Source organism: Cuculus canorus, chromosome 6, assembly GCF_017976375.1.
Source record: "Cuculus canorus isolate bCucCan1 chromosome 6, bCucCan1.pri, whole genome shotgun sequence".
Lineage (NCBI taxonomy): Eukaryota > Metazoa > Chordata > Aves > Cuculiformes > Cuculidae > Cuculus > Cuculus canorus.
Genome location: NC_071406.1, coordinates 12,101,788 through 12,120,828, shown reverse-complemented (window position 1 = coordinate 12,120,828; position 19,041 = coordinate 12,101,788). Strand labels below are relative to the sequence as shown.

Sequence of the window (19,041 nt, the reverse complement as noted above, 5' to 3'; positions counted from 1 at the left end):
GTGCATCCAGTTCTACTTCATGCGCACCATGCTGGTGTGTCGCTGCAGTCAAGTCTAGCAACTCCCAATGTGCTATAATCAGCCTTTCAGTTGCTTGCATGCTGGGTTGGTTTGTACACAAAAGTGTGAAGTGACATCTGCATCACTTCTAATTAGTCAGAGTACCATAATGGCTGCAGAGCAGACAGTAATTATGTAGCTACAACGGGCACCCAATTAAAGTAGTATGAGGTCATGGCTGTTTTTTTATTAATATCAGCTGGACAATAAGGTAACTCTGAACTGTGTGCTACATGCTGAGTTCCCATTTCTCAGAATACACAAATGAACTACCAGCCACTGAGACAATAAATAGCTGTCCACGGAGCTCTCTGGACGAAACAAGTATCATTTAGTGAGAGATAATACAGCATCACAGAAAGCTATTTCCGGGAAAACATGCTAACCTTCTCCACTTTATTACTGACATTTTGATTGTGAAGTGATGTAAATTATAAGTGCTGCAATTTCGCTTAGTGCTTGACTTACAAGAATGAAATTATGTTCGGGATATAAAATGCTTTTATTTCTCTAATTGCATTAGAAAAGGCTAAATAGCTTCCTCTTTTGGAATACAAAACATCTGCAAAAACAGGAGGGAAGCCTTATTCACCCTATATCCCCACAGAAAGCTCCATGGGGTTTCCTACAAAATTTCATTTGCTTGAGTTAACAAAATAATTTAAGTCATTACTGCCAATGGCAGTAAAAGCCATACCTCCATTATTATTGGGCACACAGGAATGCTATAATCATGGAATATTTATGTGAAGGATAGAAGTAACCAGGCACATCCGGCTCAAAGGCGTTAATGGCCATCAAGAAATTCGTGCAACTAAACAATCTATTTCATAACATACGAGATAGCACTGGTAAGGACCATGGGCATCTTCTTAACCACCCTCATGACCAAGACAGGAGCAACCACAGCTATCATGATTGACAAATATTTCACCTAAATTTGTGCTTTCTAGATTTCTGGTTGTTCTACGCTGCTCTAGACTCTCCATTATTATGAACTGCTTTCTAGCCCCAAGCTGGAAAACATACTCCAGGTTAGGCCTTCCCACTTCTGTGTAGACCAATGGTCTACTTCTCATGTCTTACAGGCAACTCTCCTTGCTATACATCCTAGCACCATGTTCACCTTTAGATAATACCATGATTTTATTGACTCAGATACAACTTGATGCAAGTACAACTGTTGCCCACAAGGGGAAATTGTCAAAACAACTAGTGAACATAACAACATAATTCCTAGCGAGAAATGAAACTCGTGGAGGAGGGCAGGTTTGCAAACATGCCAAGTTTCCCACCCTGGCGTGACCTTCAGGAGAGGGGTAACCATGTCAGGGGAAGGACGTTGCTACCATGATTAATACATGATCTGGTGATGACAAACTTTTGTACCCAAAAGAGGGAATGTCTACTTCCACTTAGCTGAGCGTGGTGGGAATTGTGCTGAGACAGTCTGTGATGCTGGATCTTCATATATGGACATGCAATCAACAGGAGATCACTAGCCAAATGTCAGCCACCACCATTCTACCATCCTAATCTGGGTTTGACATACCATCCCAGTGGTTCATCATCACATCCCCAAGCCAGCTCAAGTTTGTTGGAGTTTTTTCTTTCTTCTTAGAGAAAAGAAATATTGGGAATGAAATACTAGAAGAAGCGAGAATGACTAACTACAGCTCCCCATTTCTGGAAGAAAACGACACATAGATCCACTCTGATTCCAGTTATATTTTGTTATTAATAGAGAGTTCATTAGGTATGTCCCAGATTAAAAAGATGTTAAAGGGAAATGTGTTCGACTCTTCAGAGGTAGGGAACAGCATTGTCAAAGCCTTCAGTTTACAGTCATGCCTTCTCTGGTATCATGCACTTCCTTTGCTTGCACCACAGTCGCGGTGCTCTCATCCACCTAATGCCACACTGAAATCATTGGGTGAAAGAAATTAGAAGAAGATTTCAGAAGTGAAAGGCACTTACTAGGTGTTAGCTGTAACCAGGAGATCTGCATTGTCAAAAAGGTTGACCCCTGGCACTTCCACAATGAGAACATATATAAACTCAATGATTAACATAAGGACCAGTTTTCCAATACAGCTGATCTGAAGGAACACAGAGCAGGCCAGGAGACTCAATAAGACACTGTAGGTAAAGTACTGTATAAAGACAAAAAGGGGAAAAAAAAAACAACAGAAAAGAGAGATGAATGTCAGCTGGATAAATCAAAATTGAAAACAAAGGAAACTAAACAGAGGGATAGAAAGGGACTGGGAGTTACATAGTTGAGCTGACTGAACGTGTAAACCTGAGGCTGCCTGTGGGATCCTCCCATGTTACACAGGAGATTTAAGTGTTAGAACTGAACTGGCGGAGAAGAAAACTCTTGCATTCTTCATCAGGTGTTATTTGCATTACACTCAAGAGGCACAGGGCTTGCAGCCATATACCCGAGGATGTTCTGTAGGTTTGCCCTGGACATGGTTACTAAATTAGCAGAAAGCATCATTCAGTTCTGCTGCAATACTGCAAATTCTGCTCTCAAATTCACATATCTGCATAACATGGGACAAAGGGTATTGGCAACTCATATCACTTGAGGCCAGTTGGAAAGTGTTGCCCCTGATGATGTGACATACTGAATCCACTGGAAAGATACGTGCTGGACAAACTTCTACCAATGCCCAACAATGATATTTTTATCTGCCAGAAGTTGCAGAAACGTGTGCATGTGTGGTAGTGGAGCCTTCTGCCACACCTGGGTGGTGGGGCAGCAACTTCTGCCAATCTGAAAGCTGAATGTTCAGCATCCCAGTGCCTCGAAATGTGATCGCAGACCTCAGGCACCATTTATAGGTCCTGGGGAAGTTATCATGGATATAAAATCCACGGCATGTTATCTGGCTCATCACCTTCCTGCTATAAAATCTGTGAAGATTTAAGCTTCCATTCTGTCCAGATAAGTGTATTTCTGGCAAAAAAAAACCCCCCTGTATCAGATGCCTGAGGCAGTGGGTGTATGTGACTAAGGGGTAGGATCCCACTATCTCCTGAAAGCACACTGGGAGCAACAGATTATGCCTGCACTGGATCCAACATCTGCCCTGCAGAACGCAGGGGAGGGACTCTCCACTTCTTAGCTCACTGACCAGCACAGCCTGGCTCAATGCTGTCACAGCATTCCCTGCATGCAAAACGGTTGTTTCTCATTGATTAAGATCTCTCACTGTCCTGCGCTAGCATTTTTGACAGCCTCATGATAAACCCAGACTGTTTCTAGTTCTCCACTGTGTCAGATTTTGCTCCTGAGTCTTTCTGCACACAAAAAGCCTGTGCAGGTTTGAAAGTCACAGTTATGGTGGTCTCAGAAGCCTCACGGAATCAGATCGAGACCACATTCCTGTTAGGTTAAATGGAAACAGGTTCAGTGGGATATTTGGGCTTTCAGTAGCACCCTGGACATCTGGATGATAAGAGATCAGCCATAAATCTGTCAGGTCCCCATAAACCCAGATGACCTTGACATAAATTCTGCCCCCATCCTAGACAGATTTTTTTTCGTTTTCAGTTTCCAGTAGATAACAATTGTAATGGCCATGACCTAAAAACTCAGAGGAAGGTCTTGAATAGCCATGCAAAAAGATAATTTTTTGGCAAAGTATTCTCACCAGTGTGTAAAAAACATATTTGGGTGTTTTTTTGCCATTAGGAGCATTTTTATTTGTTTTAAAACAAGCGAACAAGGTGAATAGGTGGGATTTGCATCTGCAGATTGGAGCAGCCTACGATTAGGGCTGCTAGAGGCCAGAACCTACTTCACTAATGAAAGAATATATAAGCAAAGTTTTTCATCAGTATATAAAACAATGGAAGGAAAGGTTCAATCTATAAGTAGACACTGATTTTCAGTGAACTGATTTTCAAGTAATACTGAGCACCCACAGACTCCTTTGAAATTACTTGCAGTTCTGCATGCCATTAAGGACTTCATGGAGAAAGGCCATTTCTCCTGCTACAGGCAGGATCCAACAGTTACAAAAGTCTACTGATTATTCACCCCCAAAGGAACTTAAACATTAATATGGACTCATGATAATAACTTCAGACACTTAAGTTTGTGTGTACTAGATAGCCTGCGTCATTCTCACAGCATCAGTCAGAATCAACTTTGCATTCCTCTGAATCACTGAGATTTATCACACAGGTTTCATAGCCTCTTCTCATATCAAGCTCTGCAACCCACTTTTTTCAAGCAGTACCTCTGGAAAGTTGCAGTTGGGCAAACGACTGTCACAGAATCCCTGCAAGGTGCCCAGGCTGTAGTTGGAAGTCAGGTTGCTGATAAGGCATATGTCCACCCTGTCGGGAGTTATGTTGTATTCTGCAGCCATGCAGCTAGCAAGATCCACAGTGCTGCACATAAACTGAGAAGGAAAAGATGATATTCAACTCAACAGCATAGACAAGGAGAAGAAAAAGAAATAGCTTGCATCAATTAAAATACCTCTTAGAAATGGCTGTAGCAATGTGCAAAATAGGTAAAATGGAATCACTGGCTTCTGTTTTACTGCGTGTGCAATGGCCGTGGTTTTTCTCCTCCAAAATATTAATTAATAAAATCCAGGCTGAGCACTCTAGAAAGCTAGTTTAGTGCTCAACTTCATGTACAACTTTATGTCTGAAGGTTCACAGGCAGTGGGGCTGTGGATATTACTCATACAAATATATCCCACTGTCTGTGATAAGGTCCTGGTGTTGCTCAATTTCTGCTGGTGGGAATTTCTGAGTTGATAACTCTCCCCGACATCTCTAAAGCTTCTGCTGTGGGTCATTTTCCAGGGAAAAAATTAGCAGCAAGGCTCAAAGTCTGATGGGCTATGCTGTGCTGAGGAAGCAGCAGAGACCCATTTGGATTTCCTCCACGTGCTGCTTCCATTTGTTCATCTTGCTAATTTTTGTGCTAAGCAGTCCACAAATGCAAGGAATCACAAGTTACACAGAAAAACAAAACTCTGATTCCTGTGTGGTGCTCAGCAGCCCAGCCCAGCTCTTTACAGCTGACTGAGGGGAAAGCAGTGGGGTGTCGATGCCACTGAGGTAGTGCTTCCCATTGAAGTAACTCAACAGAGCATAAAATTGTTCCTAAATCTCTGCTATATGAGTAGGGAAGCTGAGGCAAGAGCTAGCAGTGGTGTGATTTTTAGGTGTCTAAGCCTCTCCATCCCAGTGCAAGTCAGCACCGCTGCCACTAAGACCATAACGGGGAGGAGCAGAGAGCCATATCAAGTCTTTGTGGCTACCTCCAAGCTCAGGGTCTTAACCTTCTCCCTGCCTTTTTTCTCTCCTCTCTTAAAAAAATGACATAGATGTATGCAGAACAGAGCACATTCAAGTGGTTTCTTTAAAATACATTCATCCCTCAAGCCATTTCTACAAGTGAGAAACCAGCAGCCACAGGGTCCAGAGAACAGCCCAGCTCTCTAAGAGACTGAAATCAGCAGCGGCATTTAAATGCAAAGCTAGACCACCCTGGACCCAAAAGTGCAACTCAAAGCAGAGTCTTCACAGTCCCTGTTAGGCAATTACTGCACTCGGAGCTGGACCGAGCTGCGGCACCACGCAGAAGGTCACCACAAAGCCTACAGGATACTTAAGTCCCACTCAGTACTGTGGGAGTTAAATGATGCATCAGCCTTGTGCTGCCCTTCACACAGGGGTACACTTCAGGCTTGGCTTGTGTACTTGGAGCAGAAGAATTTAAAGAATAAGGAAAGAACATGGGCACACATCGTTGTCAGGCATATAACGGGCTACAGGGAGGCACCTGTTGGGCTCCCATTTCCTTTAAGTGTTTGAAAATCAAAAGGGAACTGAGCTCAGGTGCTGTAAGCATTAGGCAAGATTACATTAAACCCGGTGGTTATAGGGGTTGTGATGCTGCAGAGCACCAATAAGGAAACCACGCAGAACCGAGTCAGCCAAAAGCAAATAATGCACATACCATGTTGACAAAGGCAGATAGAAAAACCAGGATAATGGCAAAGACTCCAACTAAGGTACTATTGGTCCTGGACTGTACAATCTTCTTAGAAAGAGTCTGGAGTGGAGCTGGGAAAAGCTGCACGTAAGAAAAGAAAAAAAAAAAAGAAGATTAAATAAATATGTAAAATCATTGTTGGTTTTACAGATTACAACTTTCATTTGAGCTGTCCGCATCCCCTTCTAGCACAGCGTATGTGCGGATACTGCACAAGGGTTAGAGAATGGTGATGGGGAATGGCAACTCCGGGACATGGGTGAGCAGGAACGTGACTGCCTCGTGGCAGTAGGCCAAGCTGGCTCTCCAAATCTATTTAGTCCTTCCTGATGGGAATGATGGCTCCTGAGCCAAGATAGCATGGCTTGCAGGGCTGTGCTCATCCATGTTGTGAGAAGCAAACCACAAGCCATTTCAGAAACAGCCAGCTAAAATGCCCAGCCTAGTCTTGTGATCTGTCAGACCCTTCATGGAAGTTGCTTGAGAAATCAGCTGGCCTTGTCTGTTCTATGGCACTCAGCACCACAGACACACGGGCTAAAAATAAACCGCTGGTGTGGGCAATCACAGAGCTGCCCCAGAAAGCCTGTCCCAGTGATTTGCTACTATCGGAGCTAGAAGCTTTTCCTCTAATTGCATTCTGACCGCAGGTCACCAGCGTGCTTTGCTTTAGGTGCTGCATCGGATGCTGGGGAGAAAGTCTCTCTGTTGAAGTGGAGACTAACCAGGCACTCTGTTAGCAAAGGTCACCCCTCAGCATCGCATGAGGCCTCCTTGCATTGTCTGACCTACAAGAGAAGCCCAGAAGACAGTGAAACGAACCCTTTCTCTTCATGTACTATCAAGGTCAGGGCTGGAGCAACAACACATGGATGCCAGGAAACCCTTGCAGACTGACACCCTCCCGCTGGAGAGCGTCAGCCCCACAGCGCCCTTCCCCTCCATGGCACCATGCCAGGGCAGAAGGGCTCTGCTAAAGACTGCCAAAGTTTATTCCAGAACTCAATTCTCCTTTCCTTACCAGCACACTGCCTGAAAAACCAAGCCACCAGAGCATATTTTTAGAGACATAAAGAAGCTAGCAGCGCAGTGACACCACGCTGCAATTTAACTATGACTAATGTTTCTATTAAAAGTCTTGCTTTTCCCCTTTATCCTTCACTCTTACATCTTCACAGATGCAACATTTTGTCAGTGCATAGCTTCCCACACAGCAGTCCTACAACGTAATTATGAAGAGTTTGAACGGCCAAAGCACTGACGAGCTGGTGACTTTTACAGAGGGAAAGAGAGGGTTGCAGCAAGAGTTTTGAAAGAGCTGATTTCACCTGCTACCAGCACATACATATGCACAAAAATCGAGCTAACTCTAGGCAAGAGGAGAGGGCAAGGCTCTGTAGGGGACAGGAGGAAAGGGGAAAATCAGGGTTATGATTTATTTGCACTGAATGAGGATTGACTGAAATTTACTGAAAGTTTATGCAAACCTTCAGGCTCATGCAGCCACCGTAAAACAAAGCAAAACACCTCTCAGAATAAACCATGCAGATACAGAACTCTTTGGTTCTGTTGATGAGCTATGAACCAAAATATCTCCATATCCAGTCACTTCCATGTAGACATCAGCTAGCAGATCCCTTCCACAGCAGGGATGTGGGAAATACTATGGCGCTTTCATCCACTCTAACCTTTACAGGAATTGGAGAGAGAAGGATTTGTGCTGCATTTAGACAGTTTTCTCATTAGATTAGAGCAGGACAAGTTTTCCTGCCACACCTTCGTCTAGGTTTAAAGGCCAAGCTCCAATATAAGTATGCATGGACCTAACCTTCTTCTGAAATCTCTGGGAAATCAGGCATCTAAATAAAACCTGGGAGTGCTTTGTTGTGGATCTTGGCTCAAGCCCCTGCTACCAACAATCCCAAAAAAGCCCAACTTTTAACTGAGCTTGAGATATCAAGCAAAGCTATCAGTGGAAGACACTTAAATTCTAATGAAAACATGTTTTCTTTGTCTTAATCTTTGTTCTTATTACTTTTCAAACTAGGGAAAATTTTAAGTCTGTAAACAAGTGCAACTGGAAGAAGTCCAGAAGATGAAACAAATGCCAGGAACCGTAGGAGGTCAGGATTGCAATAGAGAGTGCTACAGCACACCCGTTCCGTACATCTGAGGAACCTCTGTTTTGCGAACAACATTCATGGAGGCACTATAATGTCAGGAACACTCCCAATTTCACAGAGGCAGATGGAGAGACCAGGAATACTTGCAGCTTGGAGGACTTCTGTGATAGAAATGGGGGACTTGTCTCAGCTCTAACAATTTAGCTCCACTCTAGCAATGTTTCCTTCATAAAAACATCCACCAGTCAGCAGTATAATAAAAAAGAAGAAAAAAGAAAAGATTACTTTCCCTCCCACCCCCCAATAACATAAAAATGCCTTCTGTCCTAGTAAAAGAAGCAGATTGGGACATTACAGTATAGCGAAAAATCCATGCCCTGTTGCTGGTTAGCCCATTGCCTTGCATTGTACAACACCATTTACTCCTCCTAGTAAGACTCAAATGTTGCCGGAGTGAAGAACAGGACAAGGGAAGCTCTGATGAAACAGCAACTCTAAGCCCGCACATGCATTACTGAGAACAGGAGCTGAAAGGAAGAACATGATCCACTTGGGCAGCAGAGATTCATGCTTGGGTTGCCACACAAGCATGAGGTCACTCATCAGCCTGCTTAAAAATCCCGATGTAAAGAAAAATAACCGCAGTGGGAAAGAGGGAATCAGACTGTCCCATTGATTCCAGTTCATTATGAACTGAAATGCAAAAATTTTGCTGGAAGGCATTGTCTCCCAGAAGAGAGAAACTCTGAAAGCTTGCAGGCACCAATGAATATAGAAGGGGAAGGTAGGGCCCTGTTGTACAGGTGGAAGTCTGAATTTTAAAAGCAATCCAACAAGTACAAGCGTTACACTGAAGATAATCCACAACCGTCAGTCATTTGTACGACAAAAATACACCAAATAAAAACTGTACTTTGTAATAACAGACAGAAGAGTAATAGTCTCCTTTTTGTCTTCTTAACATATACTGTGGACATGGAAAACTGCTTAGATAATTGCTTTTGTGTTGTGAGACAAAAAAACCTATAAGGTCTCTAAGTTCTCTTTTTTCAATTTGTAATAAAAGCCTTTGAGTCATTTTGAAGTACATTAAGATGCTTCTGGAGTAAAAGACAACTTCTCCAGGCAACTTGATGTTCCAAGTCCATTTATGTAACTCATTTCTCAGTGATTTATTAGTCTATTAAAAAAGTACAGTTTTCAGAGGTATTCTTTCCCCTGCTTGAGAAGAATAACAAAACTACTTTAGGAGCATTACACGAGCTTTGGGAGGTAAAGAAACAGGTAGGCAAGCTGCTCCTATGTAAAGCTACATAAAACCTTATTTTCCCATAAAGGATAACATGAAATTTCTCTCACAAGCACTCCTAGGAACACGCAAGAAGTTGAATTCCACACAGCAGTGTAGATACCAAAAGTTAAAGATTTTAAGACGAAACACAAACTTGATAAGTTAGTAGCAAAACAGATGTCTGTCAGTGGACTATTTGTGAAGGGACCTTGGTTCCCATGACCTTAGACTCTGTTGGGAAGGAACACCATCTCACGGTGGCCAAGTCTTCATGGAGCATCAAAGTGAAGAACTAGAATTCTCTTGTTTATTACAGCTGAAGAAACTTGGAAAGCCAATCTGGCTGCATTGATAGTTCCAGGGTCAACTTCTAGTCCGTGGAGAATTTTATAGTGGAAGATAATAATGACAGCAAAAGAAAACAAAACATGAACAAGCTGTCCAGAAAGAGTCTGCTGGCCACTCTCAAAGCCAGAGATAGAGAGGCCAAATCAGAGAAGGAAAATCTCACAAGAAAGCGGAAGAAAAAAAAGGCACTTATCATGTGACAGCACCGTAAACAGGCGAAAGTTATGCTTATGCTGATATCCTGGGGTGGACACCTGCTTTCCAGCCTTGCGTGGAATGAATCACTGGTGTGTCAACCACATGGTCTCCTATCCCACACCTCAGTGTGAAATAAAACAAATAACGCTGACTTCCCTGTGTCTTAAGATTTCATCTCAAGGGCCTGTAAAACTGCCTTCCTTGTGCAGAAATATTAAAATGCTTCCCGGAGCAATGTGGAGTACAGAAATAAAATATAATATCCCTCACCCAAGGGCTGAGTAAACCCATTGCTTAAAAACTCTCACCTGAAACATTGAAATCTTTAATGCCAGAAGCAGGCTGCAGCTACTGGGAGCTGCTGCCATCAAACAGGTAGCTGACAAGATAAAAGTATCCATCCCCTAAACAAGCCATCTCATAATCAGATGTTGTCAGCAGAGGCTAATTTGAAGCACTAAAAAAGGGTAATCAAAAAGGTGCCCGAGCTAGAAGGTGAAATATTTCAATGTATGCAATCTGTGCACAGGAGGCACCGACCATACCGAATGTCATACAGAAACACCTTGTGGGTCTGGGGCAATATGATGAAAACTCACTTTTGGAAACACCAGGAGCATCATAAAATCCCATTTAATTCTGATGTTAGTTTGAATTTCCTCTGATGCTTTGTGTTTGCAGGGCCTGTGCACTGAGGCAAATCCAGCCTAAAAGAAGTTGCAAGCACTGCTGAACAGAGCTCTTCTACAGGAATTTGGAAGATCGAGGCAAAGAAAGCAAGACTGAACAACTGCCTAGCGCCACGGGGACTGAAAAATCCTGTGTGCCTTTTAAATTAATTGTTACTTAAGTTCAGTAATAATATTAAACAAAAAAGCCCAAACCAAAAGCTTTGACAGAACAAATGAGTGCTGCTGTCAGTACTTAGAAGAAACCTAAGCCCATAAAAGCCTGCGGGTGATAAATAGCTTAGCACCTTGAAATCCATCTGGTTGCAAGTCAGCCAGCTCGAACGCTTCCAAGATCTGGGTCTGCCACATCTCTTGCTGCAATGTTTGCACAGCACCAGGAGGGCTGCTGCGTTGGTCCAGCTCTGCACGGCTGGCAGTGCACCGGGGTGTTCCTGCCTCTAGCACTGCAGCATAAGTAGGCTCCAGCACAACTCTGCTCCCAGTTCCCAAGTCCTTTTGTGGCTGTGACCAAAAGCTTTCCACACTGCTTGTTAATTAACTGCTAATCACATTAACTACTGATACCAGTTTGCAAAGCGATGGCACTCAGTAACATCCTCATGTACAATGGGCACACCAAGTATAACCAGGCATCTCTGGGTACTGTTTCCCAGCTCAAGGGACCCAAGCCCTCCTATTAGCAGTGTTATTTCTGACTTGTAATTCTCATTGCTGGTAAACAAGCAGGACCAATGGGATGCTATGCTTATGAACTAGGTTCCCCTTTAATATTGTCATAAGCCCAAGGGAAGCCCCGTGAGTGAGTCGTTAAGTTCAAATATAACCTGAAGCTTCTTCCACTGGGAACAGTCTGTAGCTCTTACTAAATGGGAAGGCAAAGCTTAATCCTCCAAATCTAACTTTCAAAAATCAAAAAGATATGAAAGATGCAAGTCTGTCAAGAGCACCCACATTTAAGTGTAGAAAATGGCACAGAGAAGATAATTAAAGAGAGGCAAATCATCTGCTTGACATAATCCATCACCCCACTGTTCCTTCTGCAGGAAACATAATGCTACTGAGCTATTTAATTCCAGGCCCTGAGGAGCAAAGCTGAGCTTGGTCTAAGGAGATTGAATCTGAATGTTTTCCACGTTCAGACATTGCTCTGCTGGAAGGATCCCCCATATTGCAAATACAATCAACTAAAATCAGCATTTTAAAAGGAACACTTTTGAGTGAATAAGTTGAGCCCATCACCCTTCCCAAAGCGCTGACTGTCTATTTACTGCGGACTGACAGGAAGAATTAATATGTTTTCAGATTTCACACAATGTATTTGCTGATCAAAACCAGCTACAAGAAAGAGCCCACCAAATGCTGGAAGCTCTGTAAACTCATCTGAAAAAGGCTGATAAACTCCTATATGTTTATGGCTCATACTTCCCCCCAGGACATTTCTCCTTGATGATCTTCTGCTTCTGATTATCTGCCTACCCAAACATGCATATGCAGCAGGGGCCAGTATACAGGCGACTCCGCAGGAGGTTTACAGGGAGGAAACGAATGGTCAGCATTTTGTTCCACATTGGAAAATGTGTTCTTATATCAATATGAGAGTGCCTGCAGGGATCTTAATAGACGTGCAGATCCACAGAGTGATTACTTCTTGCTGAGCTAAAGAGATGCCAACCCTCACATCTGTTTGCAGTTCATTCTGTCTTATCAAAGGCTTTTTCTGTAACCCTTATCACATAGTGTGGAAAGAGTGGCTAACAAAACATGCTCTGTGAGCTGAAGAAACGGATTGCTGATTCATTTGTCTTAGGCAAAAGACTCTACAAAGAAACCACAATACTCACCTTTACACAGGAGTAAATGACTGAAACAAACACCACTGTGGTCAGGATCAGGAAACAGGTCAGGTAAAAACCCAGCATAAATGTAGAGCTGAAATCAAGGAGAGTTTTGTTTTTAAATGCACACCATATAGAACAGCTACAGCTCCACTCTCTAGAACATGACATTTGTACAAGCTACAACACACTCCACGGGCTTTCCAATTAGGGTAGCAGTAGGAGATACGAAGTGCCTTGAATACCAACAGATACCCTGTCCTATTTGGAATTACTCACGCAGGCTGTAGAGCAGAGAATGCTGCATGTTTTATAGCAATCACCTTCCCGCCAGGGCGACAGCAGAGGGACTGAGAGATATTTCATGCACCGCGTGAGCTGATAGAACAATTTGTTATGGTGGGTCGGCCCCAGCCAGCTCTGGCCAGGAGACCCCTGGGAAGGAAAGAGTGCTGAGTGCTGCAGTGCGGCCGAGTGGGAATACTCTTAATAGGAATAGCTAGTTACCTGTCCTTGCTCTGCACAGGGAATGTCTGTGCTGCACCATCCTCCGAGCTCTGGTTTGTGCATGGGAAGGGAGCAACCATGGCATGAGGACAGTCAGGGAAAACTGAATACGAAAAGCTTTAGCTTGGTCAGCTTTGTAGGCCCCTGTTCCTCCCAACTTTGAAGTACAAACAGGGCCCCTGGGCGAACTTTGTACTATTCATTTTCATGTGTTTTGATCATGAAGATATTCATCAATAATTTCCCACTGATTGGTCTCAGTGTGACAGGACCGGCCTCCTTCCAGGAGTTAGCTTTGTTCATAATTTAAAGGAATTATTCTTGTGACGTGACATTGAGGCCAACCACACCAAAGCCAGCTGGTCTCTGTGTTCTCTCATGACTAAGATAATTGTACTTGCTAAATCACTGCTTGAGCCTTTGTGAAATTCATTAAAGTTATTCCTCTTTATCATCATAAATTACACTGCCATCTTGTCTCTAGTTTCAGATTCAGATTCTATGTTCTGTCTTTCATGAAGCTTTGAGGGTGACACATATACATCTATGGTTTCAGTTCCTGCTTGTTACCTTCAATGAAAGACTAAAACTAGGCAATGGAAACATAAATAAAAGTAAATCAAAAGGCAAAGGAAAGTATATCCAACCTGCAGTGAAAACATGAAATTTTATCTACTCTTGAATCAAATCATCTTTCAGATAGGCCAGGCTGCCTAAGGACATTTCAGAACTTACCAAACTATCACCCTTATGGGTGGCGTGGAAGGAAACTGAGCAGCGTGACATTTACACCATGCTGCCATAAGGGATTGGCTCCCATGTAATACAAAGGAGTCAGCCATATGGTTGTCACAAATCAGAAATTGTCAAGTTGTCATTTAAATGTTAAACTGGGTTTTATGGAGACAGATCAGTGGCTGTTTAGGGAGTTTGATGAGCAACACAAAGGCTAACACAGGCCCTTTGCAAGTGTGAAGTCACAGCAGTAATAACCAGAGATCCCAAGTGTAAGCCCTTACTCTCAAAGATCATTTTTGGACATGAATTGCTGGGATTGATCTAGTTTCAGTTTTGAGCCTCTTTCAGCTTCAGTTCCAGCTTCCCAAAGTGGATCCATCTGTTTACACAGTGCATTTGTACTGATGTTATTTTGCTGATCCAATCTTTCTATGAGAAGAAGGGAATGTCCTCTTGCCTGGGAGAGTGACTGACCTCAAACATCAAACTATGCACTGTTTCTATGACCTTCCAAATATCTGACCTGAATGGTACAAACCAATCTGTACTCTGAAAAAAACCTGTGGTGTGAAAAGAAGTAGAAAGCAGTTGTAATGGTATATAACAGTATTGGAGCTCTATAAACAATTTTTTTGTATTCTTGTAATGAGGATGAATTTGGAGCATTTTCAGAGCTTCTGTGATCTTGCTTTTCAGATTAAAAATTACTAACTCCAAGTTTATTTCCAACAGAGCAGTACTCAGTGGATGATATATTATTGTTACTAAACCAGAGCACAGGAAATACCAACACGCTTTAATTTTAAGTGATTTTTTTATGAACTCTTTGAGAAGAAATACCATGTCTGCAGAGCTCGTGCTGGAGAGGATCCAGTGGGTTGCACTGTGCCCTTCAGACAAAGCATTTCACTGCAGTGCTCCAAGAGCACAGTGTCCCATAACCCTGAGAGTCTTATGACATTCATGTCTGGGGAAAGAAATTATTGCAACCCCTAAACCAGGAGTGAAGTACCCAAAGTGTAGGTATGTGTAGCTCAGCTCCTTCTGTACCTTTCTTCTTGCACTACTACTCTGAGTCCAGAAGAATAAATGCATGAGAGCTTGTGCCTCATCTGTGAAGCAGACAATGAGACCTCAGTGCTCCTACTAATGAGGCCATGATGGGTTTTTCACCTCCCTGTCCCACTGTGTTCAGATTAGAGGACAACCAAGACTCACGTTACAAATGTGCACCATGCCTCAGTAGGCAACCCTTCCTACTTAGTGATACATGTTTTCCACAGATGTGCTTGAACTGAATTTCCTAACATGGAGGTAAATGGTAAGAGAAATGATGCTGGGAAAACAGAAATCCTCACGTGCCAGTGAGGAGGTTTTAATCTGCACTAGAAATGAGAGAAAACAATAAGCACCACGCATCACTTGAGCATGAATTATTTAAGGACTTTTCTCTTCCTCTTGGTGCTCTGAATTCTCAAGAAAAAAAACCAAAGAAAAGTAGGCCAGAACAGAGGAGGGGAGCAGATGGGAGGAAAGAGATGAAAAGATACTCACTGTGGCACGATTATGATTTGAACAAAGCAGATGAAGAGGAAGACAAGGGAGGCACAAGCCACATAGGCTCCGAACCTGTCATCCACCTGCTTGGAGTACTGCAAAAAATGCAAACAGGGTTATCTCAGTGGGAAATTTGGCTGGCTGCCTTCTCCCCACAAAAACTTGGCTTCCATTTAGGTCCTTGGAAAGCAATGCCGGCAGGAAACAACTAACATTACAAACTCCCCTTTTCCCTGGGCAAGTTGTAAGGACATGAACAGACCCAAAGGGCAAGGAAAAATTTCACACATCTGGGTGGAGAAAGGATTCACCATCTGTTCCTTGCATGAGAGGAACAGAAATGGATTAACTAGGACCAAGACTCTAGGTCACTGTCATCAGACCTAAACTTTTTCCATGGGAAGTTTCCTCTTGCAGGGATGAATGTGTTTAATGAGAAAACCTTCTATTTTGTGCAGACCGATTGGCTCTTTCTAATAATATTATTGCAAGGATGCTGTGGTTTTCACACAGCCACTCTTTCCAACTACTTGTCAACATATTGGTCACATGGGAGTTGCATCCGATTCCCAAAGATGCTTTATTTAGCTTGAAGCACAATTCTCAGTAGAGACAGTTTCAATGTTTGAACCACAAGAAAAAGGTGCTCAGAACAGGTGAACCTCTAATTCCCCTAGCAGTTTTCAGCTACAAAATTGAAGGGAAGGAGTAGGGGCAAATTACATGCTTAAGCCTTTATCCGGTCCTATACCGATCCATTGAAGAGCTGTAAATCCTCCAAAGGTGTGCTTTTGCTATAGCTTGTAACTCCTGTCATTCAAAGAGTGTTTTTAAATAAAATGCTGAAATACTTAATGCAAACTAATTACTGAAGCTTTTTCCAGGTCAGTTTAACTTGAAGACCACTCAAGTATCCCAAGAATGTGTGCTTGGATAAAAAAAGAAAAGAGATGACTTTAACTTTCTTTGGGCAATTAAAACCAGCAGTTTATATAATATCCTTAATAACAGCATCTGTGCACTTCTGAACTTAATTGAATTTAACTTTGCAGCCACCTATAGCTGATGTTGTCTCTTATACAGATAGAGAAATTGAAATTTTCTTTGCCTCCCAACAACGGTATCTGAAAAAAAATCGGGAAGCAATTAGCCCTTCAGGAGCCCTAGGTCTGTTACTTCTTTCTCACATTCGTTCCTTAAAATGTGTTCCCAAAAATGATCAGAGTACAAATTGCATCCCAATGAACCTTAGTAGTACCTGGGGCTCCCTAGAGGGCAGAGTAAAGCCCCTCCAGAGGTGACCCAGAGCTCAGGCAGGCTGAAACGGGTTTCTCCAGTTATTTGATGGACATAAGGGGTAACTGCAATCTCAGTTTGGATGCCTCAATGTCAGAGAAAAAAATCTGGTTTATCCTGGATTCCCTTTACAGCTCCTCATCGTATATTCCTGTGTGTCTGACAGAAATGGCTTGGTTTTCCTGTCCAGTGCTTCAGATGACTGCAGCTTCTCAGGGCATGGATGTTAAGGTTTCCATGAAGAAGTACAGATTTTCTAAGATCACAATCCCATCTCCAACACCTAAAACCTAGCTTTAGCTATAGATACAAAAGCTTGACTTTATGGAAGAGTACTAAAACTCACAAGCTTGGCTGAAATGTTGAAATGATTTTTAGACAACGTTACCTTTTTTTCCAAGTCAGGCTCCCTGAATGTTAAGAGGAACTTGCGCACGTGCTCAGAGCGTAACCGATCAATACTTCTGGCATCGATGGCACGGCCCAGAAACTCATCCACTTCATCTTCTGGGTTCATGCTTTCCTGTGTATTCCTAAGGATGTCATGAAAAGGGAGCATAAGAGGACAAGATAATTTCCCCCTCTTCACCATATGTTATCACTTCACTGTATAACAAGCTGGAGGTTAATGACATTTTGTTTATGACAGCTTCAAGTTGGAAAACGGATTATGAGTTGAGAGAAAAATTATATCAGCTCTAGAGCTCACTGCCAGTCCTGATTCCACCAGCAAAAGGATTTGTTTTACCTACCATTTTTCTATATTACATCCCTCTGTTTTCTTGCCTTGCAGTCTCTTTACCATCCTTTCCTTCTCAAAAGCTGGTCAGTAGTCTCCTTCCACCAGTCCTCAGACTTATTCCTCCCTGCGCTGCTGTGCTCCCATAGTTGCTAGTGCCTGAACTGGCAAAATGATTTATGTAGCCAGTCATATTTCTTGCTTCCCAATAACAATTTCTGTAAACATTTTCTGTGACAATTTCAGTGCCTTAACAATTTTCCATTTTTAAGAAAAAAATTGTTCATAGAATGGCCACGTGGGGAAAAAAATGTGGCCTGACACCTCACTGCCTCCCCTTCAGGCAGTTATTTATGAGTATAAAGCATAAAGCAGACAAAATTTTCTGTTTACAAGGCATTTACTTAACTGAAGGAAAGGTTGCAAGGGGAAAAAAATAGATTCTGCTTTCTAAATATGAAGAATGAGACTTTTAAATTGCTTATAGTCTTTAGCATCAGTGTTGTTTCTGATGCTTAGCTACAGCTTCAGAAAAATGAGACTGATTTTCTGAAACTGTTGAAAAAAACAACACTGCAAATTTAATCACCCTGAGGCATTTCGCATTGAGGATCAGGAAACGTGAACCACCTCCCCAAATTCTCTAGTTATTTTTGAAATCTAACAGGATTTTAATGACTTGATGCTGTCACTTTAATGGTCTACCTTAAAACTAGCTATAGGCAGAAATTAAAAGCTAATCCTGAACTGCTGTTTTTCTGCTCTGCTTGCATGATTCCCAAGGTTATTCACGGGATATGGTAATCGTTATCTACTGGAATACAATCCCTACTCACACTAGGGCATATTCCAGTGGGTAACATTTTCTGTATGCAAACCCTGTGATGGCGCAGCAACTTACAGCTCATGTTGTGTGAGCTTCACCTTAGGCACCCTGGAGAAAAGAACTCGAGGTCTGACAAGCACAATGAAAAGCCGGAGTGCTTTATTTTCTCAGTTTTATTGCTACTGCACAACAGCGCATAATGCACAAACACTATTGCAGCCAGTGGGCCACTACTGGTACAACTGTGCTGTAGAGCAGAGATTGCTCAAAGCAGCTTACAAACCAGAATGTGACTCTGTTTTAAAATTCAAAGGTCTTTTTTTCCAAAAGAAAGGCTCTGCACAAGCTTTCTGCAAAGCTGGACCAGATTTCAAGAAGCTCTCTGTACACCAACTCTATCATGTACCTCTTGCCAAGAGAAAAATAGATCAGGTCCATCTACTCACTTCCATGCCAACTCTCTTCACCTCAGCCAGTGAGTTGAACGTGTCTAAGCCTCAGCTGGGTCAAGACAACACACCAGCGGCATCTATTTGATTAACATACGGCAATTGCAAACCTAGTTTGTCTCAAGGTCTTACCTCAATTTTAGCCAATCTTAATTTTTCAGTGGGGTTGGGGAAAAGAGTTTTTTATTCTGAGGCTCTAGAGTTATTTAATTTCTCAAACTTCATATCTTCAACTTTGAAATTAAAAGTGGTTTTGTCCCTAGAAGGACAGGAAATCTACTTTACTTCTAGATGCTTCCTTGGAAGCACATCTGCTTGAGTATTCAAGACAATGCTGCTTATTTTCATTCA

The 19,041-nt window shown here is 42.5% G+C and overlaps 1 protein-coding gene across 1 annotated transcript in view; it reads right to left on the bottom strand.

The window, feature by feature from the left end:
* The window catches only part of ADCY5 (adenylate cyclase 5), a 216,765-nt gene that overhangs the window by 10,835 nt on the left and 186,889 nt on the right, over positions 1-19,041 (bottom strand). The window contains exons 10-15 of the mRNA XM_009570469.2: positions 17,065-17,209; positions 15,378-15,475; positions 12,585-12,672; positions 6,056-6,172; positions 4,314-4,478; positions 2,038-2,213 (exon numbers count right to left, since the gene is read on the bottom strand). Of these exons, the coding sequence (XP_009568764.2) occupies positions 2,038-2,213; positions 4,314-4,478; positions 6,056-6,172; positions 12,585-12,672; positions 15,378-15,475; positions 17,065-17,209 (789 nt within the window). The remainder of the gene's footprint in view (positions 1-2,037; positions 2,214-4,313; positions 4,479-6,055; positions 6,173-12,584; positions 12,673-15,377; positions 15,476-17,064; positions 17,210-19,041) is intronic.